This window comes from Struthio camelus, chromosome 16 (assembly GCF_040807025.1).
Source record: "Struthio camelus isolate bStrCam1 chromosome 16, bStrCam1.hap1, whole genome shotgun sequence".
Classification (NCBI taxonomy): Eukaryota; Metazoa; Chordata; class Aves; order Struthioniformes; family Struthionidae; genus Struthio; species Struthio camelus.
Window position 1 is genome coordinate 10,648,005 of NC_090957.1, and position 26,791 is coordinate 10,674,795.

General features: G+C 44.4%; 1 protein-coding gene across 1 annotated transcript in view; it reads right to left on the reverse strand.

Annotated features, from left to right (window-relative positions):
- The window catches only part of GALNT17 (polypeptide N-acetylgalactosaminyltransferase 17), a 223,771-nt gene that overhangs the window by 118,974 nt on the left and 78,006 nt on the right, over nucleotides 1-26,791 (reverse strand). The window contains exons 3-5 of the mRNA XM_009678155.2: nucleotides 25,016-25,182; nucleotides 15,181-15,355; nucleotides 12,267-12,464 (exon numbers count right to left, since the gene is read on the reverse strand). Coding sequence (XP_009676450.1) covers nucleotides 12,267-12,464; nucleotides 15,181-15,355; nucleotides 25,016-25,182 — 540 coding nt within the window. The remainder of the gene's footprint in view (nucleotides 1-12,266; nucleotides 12,465-15,180; nucleotides 15,356-25,015; nucleotides 25,183-26,791) is intronic.

The following is a 26,791-nucleotide window of genomic DNA, read 5'->3' on the forward strand; positions in this document are numbered from 1 at the left end:
CTCCCATCCTCTCATCCCCCTGGAAAAGCCTTTAGCTCTCCCCAGATCACCTGGGGAACGGAAGCAAAGCCATCTTCTGACTCGGGCTCCTTAAAAGTCTTAATGAGCTGTGCAGACCCCCCATCCTCCCTCCATGCGGGCTTCAAAATCCAGGAGTTGAAGTCACAGGGAGTAGCAGAGGGCCGGGCTGAACACGGAGCTGGGGGAACTCAAGCCAGGGATGACCTGGTTCCGTAACAAAACCTTCAGGATCAGCCTAACTGATGCTACTCCATAAAGCTTACAAGGTTATGTTGGAGAGCTTGGTGGAAAGGCTTCACAACTCAGCAGTACTTCTTCTTCAGGTAGGCAGCCTTTCTATTTACAGCGCATCGCAGACACCAGGCTGTCACTACATGTAATAATTTAGAGGCATTGATGAGGAAGAGATGCATCCTGGAGCCTGGAAAATGGCAAGTGAAATTTGTGGGAATGTGCTTCCATTTACGTATGAATGCAAACCATCAGCAAAGATACTTTCTACCAGTCCTCAGCCCGTTCTTTAAGGGAACCCAACGCACATAGAAGCTCCATCAAGCTCCCTGTAGGGCACAGCTGGGCGGCACAGAAGGCAGCAGACACCAAATTTTCCATTATTTGTCTAGGAAGGTCAGGAGGTGGGGAGGGGACATGTGTGGGTATGGGGAGGTGGAGAAATACAAAGCTGAAGTACTTATCTCCTGCTGCCCTCGAGAACAGAATAGTCAGCCTCTTGCCAAAGCCTAAAATACTCTTCTTGATTCAAACCCACAACGCATGGATGGAAGACTGAGTTACCCTGATGTGTCGTGTCCAGTGACAAATGATGAGAACACGGCTGCTGTGTTTTAGAGACAAGCAAATCATCTCTTCAAAGCTTGATATCCAGTCTTCTGTCTGTAGGACATATGCAAGCCCCACCAGCAAAGAGCAGCAGTGCTTGCTAGAGACCAAGCCTGCGCCTTACTAACAGCAATTCTCACAGCTCCTGCTTGACCTGGGTTTCAGCGTCTTGCAAAACAATTCCTCTGTCTGACGTGATTCACCGCATTGCGCCCTTCCCTCACAGGAAAGCCATCTTCAGAGTAAGCGGCAACTGACTGGAGAGGGCCAGTAGCAAGGACATCCATCACGTACTCTGGGCTTGTCAGAGGAGTCCCTCCTGCAGCTACCACCGATTCACACCCCAGACACAGCCCAGCTCTGCAGCCCGGTCTATTCCCTTTACTCTGCAGGGAGAAGACTTCTACCATGTCAGCAGTCCTTCCACATCATCCAGACCCTCAAAACCCCACCACACTTGCTTCCTGAGCTGTTGATTCATCCCCATCAGCTAGCCTGCATTCATCCTTACACCTGCAGTAACTCACCAGGGGAATTCAGAAAGGCCAAAGGCTGGAGACCACCTGAGCCTTAAGAAAAGGAGCGAAAGACTCAGGTATGACCTGCTAAAGCCTCAGATTAGAGCTGTTGCTTCATCAACTTAGTATGTCAGCTCTTCACCAGCAAGCAATTTCTGCTATCCTTCCTGAAAGTGAAGCCTATGAAGTAAGAACAGTGAATGAAAGGAAAAGTACTAGCTGAGGAAAAAAATGTTGACTTACTGGCTTGCTTGGGAGCTATTGGACAAGGGCCAGAGCCAGACACACCGACTGCTGCCCCTGAGCTCAATTCAGGATCCAGGTTTGGAAACAGCAGAAGCAGGCAAGGGGCTGCTGTCCTGCCTGAGCAGAGTCACGCGTCTTGGTTGAGTCCTACTGCAAAGCAAAGCACTACCATACAACCTACCTGGCAATGTTAGCCTGAACCTCCCCAGAGAGGCTAAAGAAGCTACAAGAAAATGCCTCAAATATAAAATGCTAAGAAGGCAGTAAGCTTTCAGAAAGTGGTTAAAACCCAACTATTCACAGGCTCAGCCATGACCCAAATGGGTGACACTGGCACAAACATGAGGAATTAGCAAAACTGCCCTTCCCTAGCTTTTCACACCTGACGATTTCTGAGCCCTGGCACATTGTGATGGAAACTCAAAAGCTGCTCAGAAGAACGGTGGCTACTCCCAGCCTTGCTTGCCACCAGGACACCAGGCACTTGCTCATTTAGTCTGTCTATCTGTGGTGTTTGCATGCCGTGCTCAGATTGCAGCCTTCAGCTCTGTGCCTGCAAATCGCGTGTTTAATGGAAAAGCCCCAAGATATGCCCATTAAACACGTGATGGGCAAGCCTTCTACTTGCACCCAGGTGTACAGCTTTACAAGCGCAGCTGAAGTATTCAGAGATTTAACCTCAAGAAGATTTAATTCAGACTATCCAACACAGACAAGCCTTTCAGTGCTCTGGGCAAGGCTAGAGCAGGAAAGTTTATAAAAGCCTCCAACGTTCCCAAGCAGAGGCAGCTCGGCGCTTTCAGGCATCAAACACTTATTGCTCCAACTGATGGATATGAAAATAAGGATCCATTTTTCCTTTAATTTAAACTACGCCTATTTACGCGCTACTGACTGAAAAGGACAGTGAATTAAAGTGCACATGAAAGAAAATCATAGCCCTCAGCACCAGCTCTCAAACACTCTTTTAAGTCTGTTTGATGAAGGGCTGCTATATTTTGTCATCAAGTGCAACGGAATCGATTATCACCTCTTTGTTTTGAACACCCACCTCAGAAGTCATTAAATACGTGCTTCTTAATGAGAATAGATTGGTTTTGGCCAATAAATCACTTAAATGCCATCTGCCAAAGACAAAAGAAATTCCAAGACCCAAATTCCCCCAACTCCTTTTTGCAAAATTTCCCCTCGGTTCAGGTTTTGTAAATAAAAGGCGTTGGTATAATCCATCAACTGCAGATTCCTCCTAGGGGAAGTGTGAACAGACCACAGAAAAGGCTCCATTTGGCTTTGACTTGCAAAACCGCTTCATGGACTACTTTGAAACAATTCAGGCAGCAGGATGAACGCTCTGCATATTGGTGTTGCCCCAGATTGTTTTGTTTTTATTCATAAGATTACTTCAGTGAAAGCAGGCTGACTGAAGCTTAATTTTACTAGCAATTGTTAAATAATTCAATACCCATCTTTTCCGTCTATTTAATGCCTCTGAAAAATCAAAACCCTTTACAAATTAAAGGCCAAATCCTGTTTACTCTTTCCTTTTCTAAAGCAACTTTGACATCAATAAAGGCTGTTTTTGTGACTAGGGCTCAGATTAAAAGTTCTGTCGGTGCAAGGTTTTTTTTGTTGTCGTTTTTAATCAGAAGTGCCTTTTTTTTTTTTTTTTCCTCAAATCAAAATGGTTTTCTTATGTAAAGCTTTAAAAATACAGAGGCAAATTCTTCCAATAAAGCCAGCCTTCCTTCTTTATGGAAAGGAATTCTAAAACAATTTTATCCCAACTATGATCCCCTTCAGGAAGGTGGATTTGCTCTCTGCACTCTCTCTTCACCTCATGACGGGGCAAGCCCTGAGGTTAACTGTCTCTGGCCCAGCTTTAAAGGTTCTTTAGGAAAAGTCCCTGCTGGCTTTGGTGCTCAAAGGAGGACTTGAAGATTTACATGCAACAGGCCTGCAGTTTAGCAAAGAGCAGTGTTTCAACGAAAGCACGCTCACGCTTGTGGCTGTGAAGGGCTCTTTGAGCGCAAAGGGTTATTTAAATCTGTACTAAGCCATCCTGAAGACTTGGGACTCAAGCAGGGTTCACCTCCATCCCAGGAGAAACGCAGCCTTCCCCGGAGCAGCTATTTAATACCGCCCAGCTCCGCTAGCTCCCAAGTCCCACTCCGTGCTCCGAAACAGCCTACCTAAAAAGCGCGCAAGCATTGCCTTTTTGAAGGTCACTTGGCCAAACTGGCCAAGCGTGAGCCCATTCTCATCCCTGAGTTGTGCCTGTACCACGACACTTTGAGGTCTAAGATGACAATGTGTTCCACAGTGCTCCAAAGCTACAGAAGCATTGATCTTTTCTTTCCAAAGCTTTCCTCTGATTTACAAAAAAAACCCACATGGCCTGTAGGGACTGCTCCTAAGCCTTAGTGATTGGTCGGAATCCTTCCTTTGGTTTCAGCGGGCTTTGGATGAGCCTTGCAGCTCCCGGGTGCAACCAACATTTGCAATCACAAGACAAGTCTTATGAAAATGGAAAATCTTTTGAAACAAGACACAGCACAACACACATGGACAGAGCTAGTCATCAGCTGGGCTACTATTAACAATCTACATGGGTTTAATTCTCAGCTACACCCTCCGCAGAGGCTTTACAGTCCTTGAGGCAATGACACAAGTCTTGTAAATCAGACAGTATACAAGCTTATCTCATGCTTTGCATTAAATTATGTAACATTAAAATTACCAGATGTAGAACTCACCATAAAAATGCATGACACAGGCAGTCTGAACCTTGAACTGTCCAAAGCTCACAGCAAGTTTCTTATACCCCAGGGAATCTCTGTGAAGCTTAGGAGCTTACAAGCGGCCCTCTAGTGAGCAAAAGCCACTTTGTATAACTACTTGGGGTTGACTTCTCCTTGATACAAAGTCACATTTAAAATTAAAATAAGGAAAGTCAATTAAATGTTTTTCCTTTGTGCCTTGAACTGTTACCGCAAAACTTTTGACTAAAAGGCAAATCCAAGCGGAGAGAACTGAAAAGGTTCCTTTCAAAGTACTTTTGAAGCTGGTAAAACACTAATGATTGCAATTTAATCCAGAGACGGATGACATACTTTATTGCAAGCAAGCCTCTGACCTAAAGCTTCCCCCTCCCAAAGTCTGCACCCAAACAAGGCTGCCCCAAATTAAATGATGATTGGGGGGGAAAAAAAAAAAAAAACCCCTTTCATCATTTCTTCTTTTGTTAGTTTGGTTTCAGAGGCCTCCTTTCTGCTTTACGGCAGTCAGGAGTGACCAGACGTTAACTAAGACCAACATATTCAGGAGCACGAGCCTCCAGCAGTCACCCTAAGGATGGCTTGCTCTTGATTTGTTCAGAAGTCTACATGAGAAGATGCTTTTAACAGTTTGCTTCCCAAAAGCACTAATAAAATCACACTCAGGGTAGCATGGCCACATTGTTCCCAGGTCTGGCCCAATCTGCTAGGATTTTTGCTGTTCATGCGATAGTGGGATCCTGACCTCCTGGGCACACTGCAAGAAACTGCAGTAAGGGGTTTGGAAGGGAATCAAACTTGGGGAAACAGAAAGCGTCTGGGTGGTCAACGCAGGATTTCATTTTCTTTGAGCTGCTTATGGAAGGTGGGTTTTAGAGGCACAGGTGGATTGCCATCATCACTAACTTATCTTTGTGTGTTTTTGATTAAAATCATATACAAATCCATCAAAGAGCTCCATAAGTGCTCAGCAGCTGTTGTGACAGTCACACACTTACAATTCCTACAAGCAAACACCTGCACAAAGTATCTTCTCAGACACACCAGGTGAGGTTTCCATTACAGCTCTGTGTCTGGCTCCTATGGAAATCAGCTTTTCCCTTTGACTTCAAAAGCTGCTAAGCCAGAAAAGCGAGAGCATCTTACAACTCTATTTATACAGAAACAGGAATCTTGCTGCTGTTCGTAGGTTCTAATTAAAGTCAGGAAGCACCAATTTTAAAAACATTCAGCAGCCTGTACAAATGGTTTTCCAGGCAGTTTGAGATTTTTTCAAAACGAACACACAAACACACAAAAACAAACAGTAAATAATCCTTGAATTCTGCCTGGTCCTCACAATGTTGTCTACGTTTAACGGTCTACAACGTCTCAGAGTTGCTGGATGCCTTCTGATAGAATCACCACACTGAATTCTCAAACGATGAAAAACATTTAAGATAGCTGGAGGCAAGCCTGCTTAAACTATCTACTGAGGGTTTGACACAGTGCCATAGCATGCTAACCCCTGCAAAAATGAGGATGCAAAACAGAAAAAAGTTGCCCTACACCTGAAAATTCACTTGCATCAAACTGCAGAGGTTATTCCAGAGAAATTTTTTTTTAGTTCTATGGTCATTTAAAGGTTTGTGCATATCCTGGGCTGTAACGGTTGCCTGTAAGAAGTCTCAACAGTCAGGCTGACAGAAGAAAGAATCCATTAATAAATGGGGAAAAAAAACCCACGATATTTTTGGTTTTTTGAAAGCCGTCACGTGATGATGGCTGCTGGAAGCACTAAGGAAAAACAAGATCTGGCAATCCAGAATCTTACAGCCTGAGCCAACAACACATCAGGCCAGCAGGAGGATTTCACTCATAATTTTATACCTGAGGAAACAGAACAAGAAAGCAGCTATATCTCAGAAACGATTAACCTTTCTCGGTGTTTCATCTGCCCCAAGGCAAACGTGTACATGTCCAGGGCAAAAAGATCATTCACTTGCTCTGATGCTATGTTGCTGAGATAGCTAATAGTTTCTGAAATGGTAATAATAAAAGAAACATAATGGGAAGTCTACAAATAAATCCTTGTGGCCTTACTGTGAGGAAAATAGACAGTGACAGAAGTGGGAGACCTCATCACCATTTGCAGTCTATGACTCAGGGAATGGTTTAGTTTATTATAAACACTGCAAGAATTTTGTTAAGCACTAGAATTAGGCACCTTTTCTCCACTCGCGTGTTATGTTTAATAACCTCAAACCGTCAGTTTTTTTTTCCATTTTGACCTCTGCATCATTTATACAAGAGGGATAAGAGTTCTCTCTTTCATAAGTATGTTGTGAGAGCAAATTCATTAGTATTTGTGAGGCTGAGATAACAGGTAATTGGGTGAGTTAATTCAAATTATTTTAAATCTTTAGAAAAAAATCCACCAGCCTTTCTATTCTTTTACAATCCATAACTCTCAAAACCGATTTCCTACTCACAGTGAACTTAATACTAATTAAACGAGCCTTTGTCTTCCAACACCAATAAAGATTAAGCACTACATAAAACAGCTGCAACAAAACCCCATCCAAAGTCCAATTCAACCTACTAGCTGGTTCACAGCTGGCACTCTGCACACTGTGTGCTTGGAAAAAAGGCCTGTTGATCATCTCCAAGTCACCCTAGGCCTCCTCCTTCAGCCTCAACATCTTCAGGGGCATTTCACTAACTAACTGAAGCTGCTCAGCAGTGCTTTTGCCTGTTGGACTGTACCGATCCACTCAGCCAAGTTCAGAAGATACAAAAAGGAGGCCAGGAAATCTATTATAGCCATTTGGCAACAGTGAGGTCACAACACTGCCAATGGACCCACCAAGCAAGCAGCAAAGAGTGAAGCGTCTCATCTCCCTGGAGGGTTACATGACATATGGTCACTAGCAAAGCGCAATAACACCAAGCTCCACGCTCAGGTAAGCGTCCCTCTTCCTCAAGGCAGCATACTATGCACTATCTGCTTGCTCGGCCCCTTGAAGAGGCACAGAATCAAGAGTGCGTTTAATTGTTTTTTTGAATCAGACCCCCGGAGCTGTCGATATCTTGTACATGTAATTATAAATCATGAGTTTTGCAAGTGAAGGGCGATCAGCGCTCCTGGCCCTAAAACTTCCAGACATTAGCGACTGCTCCAAAGCTGCTTTTTGACAAAACCTGACGCAGCACGAACCTAAAGAGCCAGGCAGAAGAAACTGGTAGCGTTGGGACTAGCAACCCTTTCATGCTGCAGCACCAGAGAGGAACCACACACCAAGAAGCCTTAAAATACAAAAAAACCCCACAACCATGCTCTTCCAGGCGTGCAATGAATCATTCCTCAAGACCGTGGCAATGCGGATTTGAGCTCTGGAATACTCCGTTTCCAGATAAGGTGATCAGGCTGCAATTTCACCGCATTTCTACAGGATCTTTTTTTGTACTTTCTGCAGAACATAGAAAGCATCGGCTTTGTTCTGTTTTATTTTGAGATCCAGGTTTTCTGGACTCTCAGTACACACCAGTCAATGCTATATGGTTAATAACAAAGGACTGGATAAATTCTGGCTACATCTCCCAGCACAAAGTACGTCCAGCTATTTCGGCACATGTATTCATTTAAATACACACATCTACGCTATCGGGACTAGGAAATCAGAAGATCTCCATGGGAGCTCGCTTTCACGAAGTTAAGGATCTACATGATGACTGTTTTAACGTCGCTTACCGTCTTCCTCTTCTGGGACTTCTAATTTAGCTATGATACGTTACACTGTAATCACAATTTTATTTCCTGGGCAGAACTAGTCAGGAGGACGCCGCAAGCCTGGCAAGGAAAGTCTATTTCTGAAACACTTGCATGCATAACTCAATGCTAAGAGCAAGGGTATCTCTGTGCATCAGATTTTAAATGTTAATGGAAAAACCATGAAGAACGACATTTATGGAATCCATGTATTACACCAGCATCCCTTCTAGTCATTAAGGGAGACTATTTCCTTGTGGGGATATTATTGGATAAAGCAGGAGCCTGGAGCAAGTTTGAGACTGGGCCATATTTTAGATGAGTTTCATGCCATCAGTTCTCTTTGCCTGGATAATTATATCTTGTGAATTATCCATGAGGGAAAATCGTCTCCAAACGTATTCCCACAGCTGTCTGTCTCCAGTCTCTGCAGCTGAATATTCGGTAGGTCCTGAAACACAGAGGCTTGCAAGCATGCTAGAGCATCCCCCGCACAGGCACATCTCTCTGATTGATGAGGGGGACTTTTCATGGGGCTATCATAATCCCAGTGCACCAACAGTATAAAACCAAATAAGGAATAAATTGCCTTACTTCTCTCCCTTTTTTTTTTATCCTAAAAGGTCACTAAAAAACTAACGTACCTTTGTATATTATAATTCAAGAAATTTCCTCTAATTCCATGCATAATTATATGGAACACTGCACTGGTATTCCTTCCATGCAAATATTGTCATGAAATGCATAGTTTCCACAGTCTTATATGACAAAAAAAATAACCATAGTCATTTATTTCTGGTCTGTATATGGTTACACAACATAATAGAAAGAGACAGTATTTTTCATTAGCTTTTTGTTGCGGACACTACCCATTTATCTTTTTCATAATCCTTCCCCTAGTGCATGTTAACAATGTTATTTTAGTAAGTCGTTTAATTTTTTAACATCACTGTGAAGCTACTGTGTTTGTTATAGAAGCTCCTTCCCAGAGAATTTTCTGAAGGCATCGCCCTTGCATCTGTGCTTGCTTTAACCCCTAAACCTCAATTTCCACAGACCATGACCTGGAACAGCAGCGTCCACATTATCAGCGCCTCTGATGAAGCCGGAGCAGATAAGCACAGCGTCCCATGTTACAGCCAAGCAAGTGTCTCTGATCCCTACTTCATTGCTGGTTAAACTTAGCTCAGCAGATGAGCAGGCAGACCCTTGAGACTGTAGGGACCGCCAGACCTGGTGGGCCTCCTGGGACATCAGCCACTAACATCACCGCTCCAAAAGAGGAAGCAATAGGGGCACCACAGGTATCCCAGAGCAGACTGACAAACCAAACGTCTCTCACCCCCTGGCTCATTGAAATCAGTAACAGTTTGTAATCTGCTTAATGGAGAAATACAACACTCAATATCCCTTCATATTTTTTCATCATTCATAGATTTTAATGATCCAAAAAAACCCCACCATAACAACAATACAGCCTTCTGCTGAACAGAGGCCAAAGAACTTCATGTGACACCTCCATGGCGAAGACATTATTTCTATAGCAGCAGATCAAAAGTACATAAAGCAGCTCAATGCTTAACACTATCCACCAGCTCACAAAGCCAAACCAAGCAGAAAAGGGTGGTGGTAGTTCTGGATCTTTGTGCCAGCAGCTGTGTGACCTCATTTACACCCCTGGCCTTAGCAGTTGCCTCTGAAAACAGGATCCACATCTGGGGAGCCAGGGCCAGAGCCAGGACCTCCAATCTGCCCCCTCCACCGTATCTGCATCACCGAAGAGGAAGCTTTTTGCCTGCATCTCTCAGTTAATGCCTGGGTAGTTATTAACAGCTTAGACAATCCTGCCTCCATACAAACTCCCTCTACCACCTATTGCTTTTCCTCTGTAAATCATACAGGACTACAACACATTTGTAAGCAACAGTAAGATCTCAAAGAAACAGAATCCAAAATGAAGCTGGAACAGAGAAGCCTATTCTCTTCTCACCTATTTTTAGAAGCAGCACGAGAGCTGTTCAGCAGGCCCAGAGGAACCCTGCTGAGCATCTGCTCTGGACAACGCACAGGCAAACGTCTGTACGTCCAACCCATGGGGAAGGCAAGCGCTACAGTGAGACAAGAGCACCGAGCAGCTCAGTGCCTCCTCTCTGCCTCCCTTCACCTGGCACTGACAAAGCACCACGGCCCACCCAAGACAGTTCAAAGGACCCCCATCTTTACCTGCCTGCGCGCATATTCAGGTTGTGCCTGATTCATCTTTGAAATCTGCCCCTGGTCTCTTCCTTTGACTCAAACACTCCCTCCTTGCTCTTTTCCATATTTATTATCATACCACCACCACTCTCACTGCTTTAACGCTTCCATACCTGCAACTAAATCACAGTTGATTTTTGCCTACATTCTCTTTAGACAAGCTCCTGAACTCACCATCCCCTCTCTTCCCAGCTATCCAACTCTTCTGTGCCCTTTGGCTCTCCATAGCTCTCCTCCTCCCTCCTCACCTGCTCACTCTTTCCCTGTTTTCTCACTCCCTTCTCACATGCTCTGCCATTAAACGCTGGCTTCGTCTACAAACAAGTTTGCACTTCTAGACCCAACCCTGCCCCTGCTTGCTTCCCTTAACTGCTCCTCCCTGCAAGCCTATAACATGTTGCAACCAAAATGAAAATCAGGTGCACAGAGGACAGCACACCAGAAGGTCAAGACATGTATCTCAATGTCATATTTGGGTGGGTCTAGTTTCATCAATGCTTCTTGCCTGCCAGTTTTTAACCACAGCAAGCTCCTGGAGCGGTATCTCCATTCGCAGCCATAGGGAGCATCCCATATGCCTAAAGCGTGCCTGTTTCTCCCAACTATCTCAGATTAGCTTAATAGAAGAGACTGCCTCGCCCTGCAATAATTCCGCAATTTACACATCCACAGGCTGAGAAAGGTTCTCCTCAATAGAGACCATCCACTTTTATGATCCTCCAGAGCTACCTGCTTGACCACTGGGAAGTCACGCTGCCCTAGGGATTGCCACTGCAGCTGCACTGCTAACCCATCACTTTAAAAGGCTTTTGAACTCCTCAGCTTCACCTTTGTATACTGCAGGCATTCATCCACTCCTTTAACAAAGACCTCAGCCACTTGCATTTGGTTAAAATAACTGTCTATCCCTCAAAGGCTTGACAAGCTGTCCAGAACAAACTGTCAGTTCCTCCACTAATAGCTGTATATGCCACCGGAGGCAAGGAAGCAAAGCCCAGAGGAATAAAAAGGTTGCTATATAAATGGAAATAGATCTAGTTTCAGCTTCTAGAGATTAAATCATTGACCAAAGCACAGATGTTTTGATTTAGATCAGGTATAGATTTGTATATCTGCATCTGTTACATGCCTGGGAGCAAGTCTTCCCCATATTAACCAAGTTAGGAGTAATATTTTCTCTTCACCTGACTGGAAAGCATTTCTGATCAGAGCATCACTTCTGATATTTAAGGGCTATCAAGAGAACCTATCAAGAGAGCCTAATTGGACTTCTCACACAAAGCAACTCCAGTTTGCCCACTCCCACAGCGAAATTGATGCTCTTGATGCTCTGTCCAAACCATCCCGTCATACCTGAAGTCTTTGAGGGAGTAGGCAATGTTTCAGACCTCACTGATCATGTGAGCTCAAGTGTTAGAACAAGTTAAAATACATTTTTACAGCAAGTTTCCCCTAAAAGAAAATATACTTTTTATTCAAGAAAACCCAGTGGCATACCCTGTGAATATACACTTCAGTTCATTATTCAAGAACCATTTCTTAGGATGCGCAAAAATTTAACATCATAATTAAAGTGACTTTGTCGTTTAAAGTTACAAATATGATTGTGCAATCCTACACAATTCTTATTCCTCCCTAATGTTTCAGCATACCATTACCAAGTGGTACAGCCCTCCAAATCACCTTGTCATAATAAAACCCAAAGTACCCCCTCTTGGTTTGTGTTGCAACGCAACAGGCAACCTTGTGTTACCACACTATCTAGCCAATCGCTCCAAACTGGCTTCCTCACCTTATTTTTACACCCTTTGCCTCACGTCACCTTTGTCACGGACTGAACGCGTCCCAAGCTCGGTAACGTACCTGATGGGCAGCGAGGGGTCTCCAGCATCCCACCAGTCCTTGGGCGGGCTGATGTACATGCACCACAGCTCCCAGCTGTACCCGTGGGCAGAGTTCTCGTAACGCTGAACCTCAAAGTTGTCCTGCTTGATGTTGTCTATTGAGGGAAGAATTACCCTCCGCCGATTCTCCTGAATTCGCGAAAGTACTGGCTCAGCCCTAAGTGGCAAAAAGAAGGAGAGCGCAGGAAGAGATCATTAATTTCTCCTGTAACACACAGGTGGACACGGAAGCTTTCCTACAGCTCATGCGTTCAACTGAGGATACAAAAGCAGGTGTTCTCCTCACTATTTGGTAATAGAAGGGAATTCCATGGACCCATCTCTGCTCGCATTCACTTGTGGGATTCACTGTCTTGAGAGATACATGGCAAAACCCACCCAGAGGGGCTAAGCAAGGAGGGGCTCCTGAGGCTCTTCAAAGACTCAACCAGGGACTCTGGATTGCCATGCATCGGCCTCACTCTTGCTGTTCCACCCGTCTGCACTTTATCGGCACAGAAAGCACGCATAGGGACAAGGAATTTACGTTGCTGAGTTTAAAAGGTTATTTCTAAAAGGCTTGCAAAGTTTGGTCAGCCACAATGGAGACGCAGCAAGAGGTTTCAGTGCTTCCATTTCAGGGGATTTCCTGCCTGGACACATCACTGCCTGGAGCTGCTATCAATTAGGCTACAGAGACAGTTGCTATACAGAGAGCTTAAACAGCCACAGCCCTGCGTGTCTGGGGAGCTTTAGGGCTCTCCTGCACATGTGACTTTTTCTATGCAAAATTCATGGACTAGCTGAGATTATCAGTGCAAGCAAAGAACCGTTTCCCACAAACTCAGACGTTAAGCTGTGGAAATGAATGAAAGCCTCTGAAATTGGAACTTATCTTTTCCTGCAGAGCTAGTACAACATGTTTTCATTGGTGTGCTGGTTTAAAAAGCACCATTAAATATTAATGTCATATTACAAACTTTTTAATTCAAAAAAATTCTGTTTTCAAACTGAGCTTTCCTGAGATCTTTACTGAGATAACCAAGAAATCCAATAGTACATTAATTGAGGGCTAATTTTGCAGCACAGTCTGACTATACAGTCAGGCACAGAGAATGCACATAACCACCTGGTGACTCTTTCTATACAAGAGCTATGGACCATCAAATGGAACAGGTAGGTAGAAGGCTCAACGACAGAGAGAAAGAGTTAGCCCTTTACACAGCAGGTAGTGAAGCTGTGGAGCTTCTCACCAAAGGACGTTGCGAATGTTTAAATGGGCTCAATGGGAGATAAAAGCTCACAGGAAATGCAAGGAAGGCTGCTGAGTACATAGAAACCAAGTCTGTCTCACATCTGCCAATAGTTGGAGGCTTCATCCAAAGCAGTATCGTACATGCTCGTCCTACTCCTGTACGTTTTCCTAGGATTTGGATGCTGTTAGTGTCATAACAGCAGGCTAGATATGCCCTTGGTTTGCGGCAGCATGGCTGCTCTTAGGTACCTTTATTGCACATGGACAGTGATCTTGTGCAAAACTCATACGTGCATCTATAGCGTAACCACAATTCCTGTGCTTTCACGCACAGATGGATACCCTGCAGGAAAATGCCCTCCACATTTTGCTGGGGAAACACAGGAAGCCTGGCTTGAAAACTTCCCTTCTGCAAAGCAGGCCATGGCCAGCGTGTTTTGCTTTTTGTATGAACCACGACCTACCTCGCCTGAGCTTTCCTCAAATCCAAAAGATATCCTTGGGCAAAACAGGGCAAATTCTTGAAAGTAGGACTGCTATCTGAAGGGTCTTTTCTTTCTGGAAACACAGTTTAAGGATCTGCATATGTGGACTCCATAGCTCCAAAATTCAGCTCAGACGCATTCAAACACGTTCAGAGCGGCAAGTCAGCCTCATGCCAAGAGCACAGGAGCCACTGACGAACCAGGGCTCAGCCTGTCAGCACAAGGAGCCACTTCTGCTGCCCATCAGGGAAAGCAGAGGGTACACAATGGAGTGAGTCAAGCCCATGCTGCAGAAAAGCTCACTTTCTGTCCCTAGGAAAGCTCTTGCAATAGTTCAGTAAATTGTAGTTTCTGGTGCATATCAATAAAATTGGGCGTGAAGACCTAATGACCTGAAGAGAGGAACATTTAGCTGGGAATATAAATATCAACATAAGAAACAGCCTTCTAAATACACCCTTCAGCTGCATTATTGTTATGAAGAATCCAATAACTGCCCAGAATTCTTCCTTTGCAGGATTCTACCTTGGGAATGTTTTTCTTGTTGAAATTACGTACAGGCCTTCTACCTCCAGTTTTCTAAACATGGAGCATTTCCTATTTACATTTCAGTAGAGTTAAAAAAAAAAACAAAAAACAAAAAACAAAAACATACACATCAGCTCAACACTCTCAGACCCTTCACATGATCTAGACTCAGAAACTTAAAAATCACAAACTAAAATGCTTTGAATCTCTGAAAAAGTCCATATGAAGTACCTTTTGCTGTTTCTGCACCTTTGCACTTATTCTTAGCTGCACAAGAAACAAATCAATCTAAAATATAAGCCTTCCCCAGTGGGATCCAGCTGCAAAGGGCAAGAAAGCAGGAGATACTTTCTCTTTCAATCCAACGAAACAAAAATGAAATGGGGCAGGGGGGAAGGAGGCATAAAAGGAGGGAGAAGGATGATTACAGAGAAGAAGGGGACGGAAAGAGTTTCCTTGCATCGTCCCACCATATCCCACTAGTGGCACCCTGTTACAGAAGGAAGGTAGGATTACAAATCCAGTGGACCTGTTTCCAGAGATCTCCTTACAAAATTTGGGACTATCCTGTGTTTCTCACACACACTCTCTAGCAACATGAGGAGGCCTCGAGGTTCAGGACCTACCAGCCAGCAGTGAACTCCACGTGGGCATCAAAGAATCCAGTGATCTGGCCAGTGGCAGCTTTCCACCCTTCAATACGAGCTCGGATAAGGCCTTCCCTCTTCTGGTTGCGTACCACCTTCACAAGTCCTGGGTATCGTTTATTGACATACTCTTCCAGGGGCGCCTTCAGTTCATCTAGAGAAGAAGTACCAGAGAACCCATTGAGAAGGGGCAACAGTTTTCACCTGAAATCAACCTGTTTTATTGATGGACGCTAACATTACTTACCGGAACCACACATCAACACCGCTGAGAGGGATATAATCACTTGCAACTCGTTTAGGTTGAATCAGTGCTAATTCGCAAAACAGCAGTTTTACAGACATGATGGCAGACTGACCACAGCTCTTTTAAAAGGAATTCAAGGTTGCCAATAACCTTCTGCGTTACTGTGGAATGACTAAGGAGCCCAAATGTCATCTTCAGAACTGAGGGGCAGGAAGAAGCCAGCTAGATTCCCTTAAAATACCTGGGTGTGGGTATTTCAACCAGTACACTACATTTCTGATCAGAGATTTTAACTCCCGCAGGATTTAATGGATTGCTAGAAATGCTGCAAAAGCTGTCTGAAGAAATTTAAACTACATCAAACTGTACATCAGTTTCACTATCCTTTTCACTCAGCCTGACTACTACAGTCTTAGCATTCGCTGTGTGTTTTCCAAGCCTTGCCACTAGAAAAGTTGAAATTCTCCCTGCTTTTATGATAGCATGAAAGAGATCTTGGCTTTATTCAGAAGATCCTCATATCACGTGTCTTCTACTTACTGGGAACTGCAGATCATTTAATTATATTGTCTAAGCTTGTGTACGTGCTACTGCTGAGAACATAACGGATCTGTCAGTCTGCAGTCATTACCAGTATTGAACATATGAGTACTTACAAGTTATCTACTGAGTATAAAAGATAGATAGGATTTTGAACATGAAAGCATATGAAAGGTGAGATTAAGTAGTAAACACCAGTATGTTTCTCAAAAAATTGGAAAAGTCTCCAAAATTCTGAGTCCCTTTTTTGAGAACATAGGTCTTTGAATCACAGAGGTAGGAAGGAAGTCCCATGAGAAGAACATCTCCTAGGGACCCTCCAAGTTGGACATGCGACAAGGAGCAGCCTCTCCTGCAGCATCTGAGCAACTATACTTTAAGGTCCAGCTGTAACCTGAACGCAGAGAAAAGAAACTTGCACACATACAGATTGTATTGAAACTTTGAGATTCTCAGACTAGGGTTCAGTCTGAGTTAATAATGCTGAAAATCACACGAAGTAGGGGCATTACAACACATTCCTCTGCCACGTGCACCCTACTTAATTTCTGTTGAACAGCTGGAAATGCTATGCCAGACACTGCACAGAAAGCCAATGAAAAATTCAGCTTTCAACCAAACGTGCCATGCCACAAAGGCTATGCAGCCTTGTGGAAAGAGCCATCGGTTTGCCATTAGCAACCTGGCATTTTGTGCCTAGCTATTCCAGCCAGAAATCTCAGTCCTTTGAATTCCTGGTGTTTCAGTTAAATGCACTGAGATCTACTGCTAACATTTAGCATAACATGGCCCGCTAATATCAGGGAAGTAGTTCCTGGAGAACTTATTTCATTCCGATGAGGCTCAAGGACTCCTGGAAACTCAAGTAAGGTCAGTGCCCCAGATGAAAGATTCCTACCCTTCCTACATACTCCCCCTCCAGGAAAAAAATAAAAATAAAACACCATTAATATAATTCACAGGGTAGAATACTTAAGGCTTATGAGCAACAAAGTTGGTTCCTAGCTGGACAAAACATAGCAACGGAAAACAAAAGAGTAAACAGTAAGTCCCATCTGCTGGGCTTAGCCAGATAAATCATCAAAGGAAACAGGATTATCCATTCCTTCTCCTTCCACGCCTTCTTCCAAATACAAAAAGCATGCTTTCTTCAGACTGTCTTTCTGGGATTGTTCCTTTCTCATATCAATTTCCCCGAAGTCTCATCTCTCTTTTATGTTGAAGTAGGAATAAAAAGAATAAAGCAAATGAGCCCCTTCCTCAATTCAAAGCATCTGCATCACATACATACATAACTCAGCAACTTCCATTTCATACGGAGCCACTCATAGAGAACCAGTATTTTACGAAGACAATGTCTCTCGAGTGCTTCCAAGGAGACAGAGACACAGATTTTTTGACAGACAAAACCCCACAAGTACAGTATCCGCGTTTCATGTGCTTTTGTCAGGAGGCAAGTCATTAATGCGGCAGACCGTGGAATTACCGGCTAGACTGAACAATCAAAACAACTTTCAGATTGGAGTTTTAAGCTTCGCAGTCGAAGGAAAAACAGGAGAACAGGAAAAACGATCATGGGAATTGCTTGAGCAGCTCAAAGGAGAGCAGAGCTCTAGTGAGACAGGGAAGAAGCACAACTTAATTCTGCAAGTTTAGCGAAGGGTAAAGCCCGAGAGAGACAAATTCCTATCCTAATCAGATTGTGCAATAGTTAGGCACAAAATCCAAGGGGAACCACAGCCACATCCTTCTTTTTCCCATGCTGGATGCCAATAAATCAGCAGATAAAGAATCAATCTGCCAGGAGTGCAAAGCCCGTTACAGCACCCCTATGCATTTGGGAAGCGACCCGAGGCTACGTCCCTCGGGACCAGGTGGAGGAGAGGACCTGGCTTTGCTTGTGGTTCTTGTGGGATTGAAAACAACCAAGTTCCAGGGCTTGTGACACGACAGTTCTTCAGCTGAACTGTGGCAACACTCACACATTTGCTTTTAGTCCAGCCCAATGGCAAATTAGGGCTGTGTTACCTTAAGGACAGCATCATTTTACCCTGGCTTCCCCTCGCCACTCGCCAGCACAGGCAAAAGCTCTCCCTTCCCAGCCTGCAACGCACGCTACGAGCATACTTAGCAGGACACTGCACGCGCAGAGAAACGGTCCGAGAGGTGAAAGCACTGAACAGACATGGGAAACATGGTCCCAAATCCTCTCTCTTCTAATGATTTCCTGTGCACCCTTGAACAAATTGCTGTGCTCTGCTCCCCCTCATTTGCCCTCCTTCTCTGGGTCAGGCCAGAGCGCAGGCAGCTAGGGTGGGAATTACCTTTTATGATGTGCCTGGGCAGTCCCTAACAGAGGGGATGCCTGCACATGTGTATGCATCTTTGCCGGAAAGCCAAGGTTTCGATCCGGTTTGCAGCTCTACGGGAGGAAGGCACAGCGCACAGTGACTGCGGAGCACGAGGCGAGCAGTGTCACGAGATACGTGCTCAGCATTCAACCCGCAGTTCAGTCAGCGGACACGGGGACGGGGTGCGCTTTGGATTTCATTTCTCAGCACATCCAGAAGTTGGGATCTAGTCCGTTTGGAAAAACCAATATGCGGTATCGAAAGTGAAATCCTAGTCGCTGGGAATGCTCTGCAAAAATCCCACCTGAATATCAAGTGAGCCTTGACCCCGTCCGTCCTCCTCCCCTTCGCAACACTGTGGAAGGGGGGATCACAGTTAGCAGTCTGCACCCCACAATCTCACAGGAGCAGCCGGACTGGCGTGGCTGTGTTCAACAGCATCAGCAGGAACCCTCCAGCCCAGCACTGGTGCTCCCCCGTTCCCGCAGCCGCTGCAGGACCCCAAGCGCACTCCTGCCTCCACGTGAACTCCAGCGCACGGTGAATCAGAAGGCGCTCTCAAGTCTAATCTTAATCCAAGTCATGTGAAGTGATTCCTAATTTTACCCTGCATTTTCCTTTACTCAGCAGTCACTTCAGCGAGTGCCATTAGCATAAAAGAAAAACAACTTGACGCTGCTCTAACGTGACATTGTCAGAACACGTAGCTTCAGGCTGCAGATCAGTGCGAGCTTTTGCATTGAGGTCAGTAGCAGCAAACCTTTTCACCTGTCATATAAACTTAAGAAATGTTTCATCCACAACCGTTCTATCTTTGCTACGTGTCCCAGAGCACTATTGTTTAGGAAAGCTGGGAGGTCTGAAATAGTATGCCAGAAATTAAATGACTTCCACAAAGGGACAAAAAGAAAATACCCTCGCTTTCACAAACTGGCAACCTTGCCTTTGGATCTGCTATTTTCAGGACTTCATGCATACTACAGCAGAGGAGAAAGCATCATGCGACTCGCATAACTTGCTGCTGTTCTCCTCGCTGCTGCCTTGCACAGTGTAATAGCAATGATTTTGCCCCTATAGCCATAAGTCAGAAGAATTCAACGAGGTCCACTGGATGCTGAGCAGATGACAATTTTAGCATGATATCCATCCCAGAGTCCATAACCTGAAACTCCTGAAGCAAAGCAACAACAAAAAGTCAGGAGCCAGGACGGGAGTAGAGCCAAGGCTCCCCAGCTTACCTTCATTTTTCGTAATCAAAGGACCATATATCTGGCTTATTCACTCATGAGGTATCTGAGGATCTACATGGGCTACATGACCAGTAATTTGATCCAAACTAAAAACTGCAATGGACTTTAGATACTCTTTTTTTCCTCTGTATCCTATGGCATTCTTCTCCTACGCCCTTTTGAACAGGCCTAGCTGGACCATCCTTTAGAGCACATCCATATCATTCCCAAGTCACCTTTACTACAGAGGTAACCAGTATTTGCATATGGAGGTATTTGTGAATATGTGACATGTGCCAGTCCACAAGCCACTTCCAGGGAAGACGTACAGAAAGAAACTCTGCTGAAGATGCCAGCAGGTTCAGCTTCAATGGTTTCTTTTGGACTCCATCTGCCTGCATGGATCTTTAGTGAAAGGTGAGCCCAAAGAACTAGAATCCAATAGACCTGTCGCTCTATTGAAAAAAAAAAAAAACCAACTGCCAGTTGCATTAACTTATGTTACCTATTGCAAACTACATTTTGTCACCTACATGAACACGTTTGGGAAACAGGTCTGCCAGAGACATTGAACTACCTGATGCCAATAGAGGTAACCATGTAATGGATGTTAGCCCCGAAGCAACCAGAGGAACACCCATTGCCCAGGCTTCTACACTGCAAATCTTGCCCAAACCTCCTCAAATCCTTTCAGCAGTTTAAGTCCCCGGAACTAAAGGGGAGAACTACCCAGCATCACTCAAAGAAAGGAGCAAAGAACAATGGCGCTGGAGGAGCTCAAGGAACCACCAGCAGCTGAAATATTATCATACAACAATATCAAGGTGGTCCTAGGAGCAGACCACCCCTCATCTACACCCCTAAAGAAAACACAGAAGTGTTTGCCAGTCAGAGCTGGGTGGGAAAAGCCTTCAGACTTCAAGGCTGTTATCAGGACCACTGAACATTAGGGGGGAAAGCACCAGGCAGGAGGCTGTAAACACTCCAGTGCCATGGGGGACACCAGTACACCCATCTGCCTGGCATCTCTTCCTTCACTTTTGCCCGGCTGAAACACCAAATTGATTGTGGTTGGGTTTTCTGCAGCAGTTAGCCCCAAGAATCTACTTCAACAGACAATAAATGAATGAGAGAATTTTTGCAGTGAAACTCAGAGCCAGGTGGGTCTTCAAAGCTTTTGATGTTTACTTGCAAATATTTAGGAGGAACCTGTGAAAAGGGGAACAGGTGCATAAATTGAATCTAATATAAGCTTACAGGCAAAGCTGGTCCCCTTAGGTGTGTTCTGCTTCAAGTCTTAAGTTCACCTGGTTCAGCAAAACCCAAAGTAATAGAGGCAACCAAGCAAGGTTTGCTGTTCTCTGCACCTCAGAAGGGCCTGAAGAACTCTGACCCGAACACAAGCGGGGCAGCACCAAGTCAGTTGCAATTAAACAATTCATCTTTATTTTGAGGAACTGGAATAACGAGGCACTTGGGTTGGACTGATGCCTAAGAAGAGCTGAGATATGACTCAACTTCTCGCAAGTCTGTTAAAACCTCGCTCCAAACACGCACACATAAAATGCAAGAGTCAGCTCCCAAGAGAAGGTACAAGAACCACGGCTGTCGCTGTTGAAATGAGTTGCAGAACAAGAAAGTGATATATCCAGTCACAGCTAATATGATACACCGAGGTAAACTACAACCAGTAGCATGTATCACTGAATGTAGCCAGCTAATTTAAGTAGTCTTTTATCTGAAGGCTTTCTTTTATACTGAGAGGTTTTCTTTTCAAAGAGATATTATCTCAGATTAAAAACACTAGAAGACAGACAGCAAAAAAGCAGGTGATGATTAAGCAACAGACTCAGACAAAGCGTGCGACTGCAAGATAACGTAACATCTCAGGGGCATACTGCTGTATTCCTCCAACAACCTAGGCAACATGTTATCACTCAGAAACACAACCTGCGCACTGTCTTTGTAATTATACTCTTGCAACAACAAACACAAACAAAAGCAGACTACAAAAAAGTCTTCACAAAGTATAATGCATAGCTCAAGGGGGAAGAGGGGCTCAAACCACAACTCCCCAAGCTTTTTCCTTCAAGGAAGGATTTTACAATACATTCTTATCTGTATCAGCTATGAAGAATTAGAATGATCATGCTTATTAGCTGTTAATATCTCATCGCATATTTCTATGTTTTGCGGGTTTGGTTTTTATACACACACACACACACACACACACACACAGAGAAAACATTATGACAAAACTGTGAGCACTGTGGTGCAGAGAAAATTCTACTGAGTCTTTAGAAGCAGTTTGTGCTAGTCTGGAAATACAAAACACCAAGAGGCTTCGATCCTGTCAGACAAATCAGCGGTGCTGAGCACGCATTTCCTGCCTTCACTGCTGGAACTAATTTTAAAACATGAAGTTGACTTGGAAATTCCAGGGTTTTTCAAATACTTGGTTGGGAACATGTTTTATTCTTAAATTATTAATACGCATTCTCAGCCAGTATTTCTTCTTCATGTTTGTGCATGCAAACGCTCCCAGGTAAAAAAATACATAGAAACGCCACCCTCCATAGCGTGAAGCCCAGGACCATACTTTTTCATGGGCTGTTAGTGTTTTTACCTAGCGCTGCTTCTGCGGACCCACCTCGGGTTTCTTTAACGCAGCTACTGATTTTGAGGAAGTTTTGAGTCCTTGCTCTCTGAAGGTCAACCTTCTTTCTGGTGTATATAACTGAGCATCTGGAGACTCTGAAGAACCAGGATACAGCTACAAGCCATACACCCAAATAAATAATCTTTCAGATACACACAGCCCTTCACAAACAGGCTATGCTAATTCCTCATCTTGTTCAGTCACAGCTACTGACGGCACACCCACGCAGCTCCGTCCTCTGCTTGGCATCAGCACATCTCCAGAATTCATCTTTAAATCTCAGAGCTCAGAAGAATCTATTTTCCTGTAATTATTTTCCTGTAGGAATCAAATCCATTTATTACAACTACTTTGTTTGCAATATCCAGAGCATCAACTCTAAGACGTTGCTATTGCTGCTGACAATTACTTCCTACCGTTAATGTGAACTATAAGACAACATTATTGCCATTAATAATTCTTTCATGTCATTGAGGCTCCTTGACTATGCAGAGGATGAACACACAGGTCTCAGGGATGTGTACTGGTTTGTATCGTTTCTTTTACAGGAGAAAACCAGACAGTTGCATGCTTGGGAGGAGCTCTCCATAAACATCTGCCAAGTTACCTCCTTATCTTCCTTCAAATCCCTTCTTAAAAATCTCATTTGTCATGACGCCTACGAAGGCTCAAAAGCAGTAGTGCTGACATTATTAACTAACCCTACTGGCTAATAGCATCTCCTTGTTCCCTTGCAGTGTTCCCTACATCAGTTCTCCTTTTACTTCTGCATCACAAGGTTTCTGCCCACCTCGGTGTTCAGGTTTTGTATGACCTTTCGCACAACCCTGGACCATTAGTAGGTGGGTGCTACAAGGCACTCGGGCAGAAACCAGAGAGCTTGGCCAGCCCAGGCAAAACAGGCACCAAAAAAATGAACTCCCACAGCTGGAAACGCTTGAGCATGCTACCAAGCTTTGACCACCTCCCCCCACTGCCCTGCTGCCATCCAGACCCCAGCCTGCCCACCAAAGCCCACCAGCACGGTCCTCCTCACAGCCAACGCCAGGGAAGACAGCGCCTTGCCATCTGGCAGCAGATAAAGAGGTTTCATTTTGCATTCTTACTGCCAGCTGCAGTCTCAGCTTATTCAAGGAGGGGCGGGGAGATGCTTTCTGAAAGGATTTGTTCCATTGTCCTATGCCTTTCATAAGGGTCTCCAGAGCACTTGATACAATGTTAGCCTCAGTGCTGCATACTGAACGGCTGGTGGAGGCCGCTTAGAAACGTACTTCTTTGTACATGGTACTGAGCGGAGAAGTAATTACCACCAGTGGCTTTTCCTTAAAAGCGTGTTCTCCTCTTCACCCCGTTGATATTGAACTTGGAGAAGCAGCATTTCATGTTGGCATTTCTAACCACCTAAGTAATGGGCAATATCAACAACCGCAAACACAGATCACCTGCACTTTTCCTTCACCAGCCAAAGAGTTCCAGCTCTGAAATCCCAGGGCTTCGCTGGTGCACATCATCTCAGCTTTTGCTAGCTTCACTAGAGTTGCATTGACTTCCATCAGCTGAGGAGCTGGCCTCCTGTTCCTTTTATCAGTATTTATAATTCATCAGCTCTCTGTGGTGCTCATTATTGTGGTACTCAGGTGCCTATTTTTACAGGCTTGAGTTGCTTACTGTTTTTCATCTCGTCGCCACCAGAAGAGCAACCTCTCAGACTTGCTTTGGAAAAGCCTGAAAAAGAAACGAGCTCTCCTCTTCCTGCGCCTTCCCTGTTCTTAGCCCTTCCGATCACAAGATTCCCAGCCCAGGTCTATTATTCTTTTTAATAATATTACAGTATGCAATACAAAATGAAGAAGGCATTCATCAAAGTAATTTAACCTTTTGTTAGTCTTCGTGAAGATTTTAACTACCCTGTATATTATACGACACTACCCAATTGTATGTTGGAAAAACAAATCTATGAAGAACTCGAGTCTGAAAACACTTCCACATGGAACTTAAGTCCCTTGCAGATTTGTGTTATCAAAAGCTAGAAAGGAAGATGTTTCAAGAGCAGGCAAGAACAGGCTGAATTCAAAGGCATGACTGGGGAACACAGAAAACCTACATCCTGCACCAAATTTTGTCATGGCTTGACTCGTGCAGGCCAGGTATGTTTGCGTCCTCCTCTTCCTCTCTGCTTTTCTTTCTTACATCAAAAACATAACATGAGAGTAAGGAGGGTTGTTCTTTATTACTAGAGGGTCCGAGCCATTTATAAAGTTTAGGACTTTATTTTACAGAGAGGGAAGCTGAGGCATACCCAGAGAAAACATCTTGCTTAAAGCCACTGCAAGGGGCCAAAAAAGGAATAGATCACCAGACTGCAGGGTCTTGTTCGTGAGCTCTGTCGTAAACATTTAGATAGGCCATGCATCTCTACAACCACCAAAGTGTTATTATTAAAAGCAGGGCTACCACTAAAGCCAGAACTTCTAGATGCTACAGAAAAGAGAAATGTAAGAAAGCTCTCCGGTTTCCTTTAGCCTTCTAGTTCTTAACTATACCTTCGATCAATAGTTATTTCGGGTTTTAACTTAGGTACGGTCCTGTTGTTTTTCTGCTACAGAAGCTGGAGAAACAAGGCAGGGCGAGGACTGGTGTGCAGGCCAGTACATCCTCCACGTCAGACCGCACGCCCCACGGCAGCGTCACCAAAGGAAGCACAGCTTCCCAGCGAGGTTTTACACTCCTAGGAAAACAAGCACGCTCCTGACGTTTGGGAGATCCACGATCGCCCCGCGCTGCTTACCTTCATCGCTGTTGTCGTCCACAAGGATAATCTCCTTCAGGAGGTGCGCCGGCGTGTGATTCACAGCGCTGTGCACTGATCGCAGAATAACTGACAGCGCCTCATTCACAAAGATGAAGATAATGGAGATCTGGGGTAGGTCCTTGGCGTATTTCAGCTCTTTGCACCTGTAGCACAACGGGGAGAGGGGGAGACGGGGTTGGCAAAGCACGCACAGGACAATGGCTGATGCCCCGCGGCTTTGCACAACCACCTATTTTAGCTGCCCGTGCATGATTTCGGCAGTATTGCCTAGGAAGAGCTAGCGGCGCCCCAGAACATCCTTCAGGCAGCTGCAAGAGCGTGAAGGGGAGGGAGCTAACCCAGAGCTCAGTTAGCTGAGGTTGTCTAGGTTGCCACTACATACATGCATCTGCAGGTATATAACAAATAGCAGGCCTCCAGAACAACAACAAAAACAAAATCCTCCGACTTCACCATTTAAAGTGAAATTCCACATTCCCTATGCTGTTTTAAGATTAACAGGTGTTCAGAAATGAACTTGAGTCTTAAATTGCCCTTGTGAATTTTCTTCCTATTTGCTTCGGAATGAAACAAATACAAAAATGACCCTTGGTTAAATAGTTTTAATAAATGTTTTAGCTCTCTGCATATTCCTCTCAATATATTTCTGTCTCTGAAATATCCCAATGGAGCATTGCCATGAACTGATGTCTTTGCACTTTACAGCCAATATAGTTAAAAAAAGAAAAAAAAAAAAGCAATTATCTCTCTGGGTTTCAGGTCTAATTGTTCAAAGCAGGCTTCGTCTTTGCGGCTGGGCATTTGCTTAAGCACGTTTCTGCATATCGGAGCAGGACAGAGGTGGAAGAAGTTCCTAGTTTACTGCCAGCCAGCTTCATTCCGACAAGTAAAAGGTTCACGTAGCATAAATACACCAGACATCAAGACTAAGGACGCACACAGAGCAGAATTAAGGTAGCGCTAAGTGGAAGTGCTCTTTCAGGTAATCCACAGCTCTTCAAGGAGCAAACATAGCTCCCAATGAGACACAGATGCTGTTTCAATGCCACACTATCCTAACCAAAAGCCTGATCTTCATATAGCACTCACAGAGGCGAGCATATAGAGGATCACTAAGCTCCACAGCAAAACATATTATGGCCCCTCTTGTGTTTTGGGGGACTGCAAAGCTGGTTCCTCTTTTCTTCGTTCAGAAAAATAAGGATGGAAACTCCACATTCATACACACGATCATACGCACATACACACAAGTTCGACTACTTTAAACAATTTAATCCAACCCTCCGGCTTTCCTTTGAATAGATATGTTGAGGGAAGAAGAAGCAAAAGCGGACGAGCCTTCCCCGCTCACTCTCCCCGTTCATGACAGATTAGACATGCAACATTAGCAGCGTTCGCAGAATTACAATGAGCGTTTACCAAGTAAATCCCGCCCGGATAAGCAAAGAAAGAAGGAATGCAAGAACGATCTCCAGACATAACTTCAAGCCCATTGACTAACCAACAATGACTCTATATTCAATTGTACCAGGTGTTTCTTAGGCAACAGCAAGCATTCTTGAGACTCTGCAATGAGACTAGGGAAACAAAGATTTTCACGGAAACACAGTTCTATGCGAATCTTCTTTAGTTAAAGTAGTATGCTGGGTGGGAAAAAAAAAAAAAAAAGATTGCATTTCTCAATCTTTAACTATTGCTTTCCCTGAACCAATTCAAGCCCTCTCCAAAGAGAACGTACTGTCCCAAATCCTG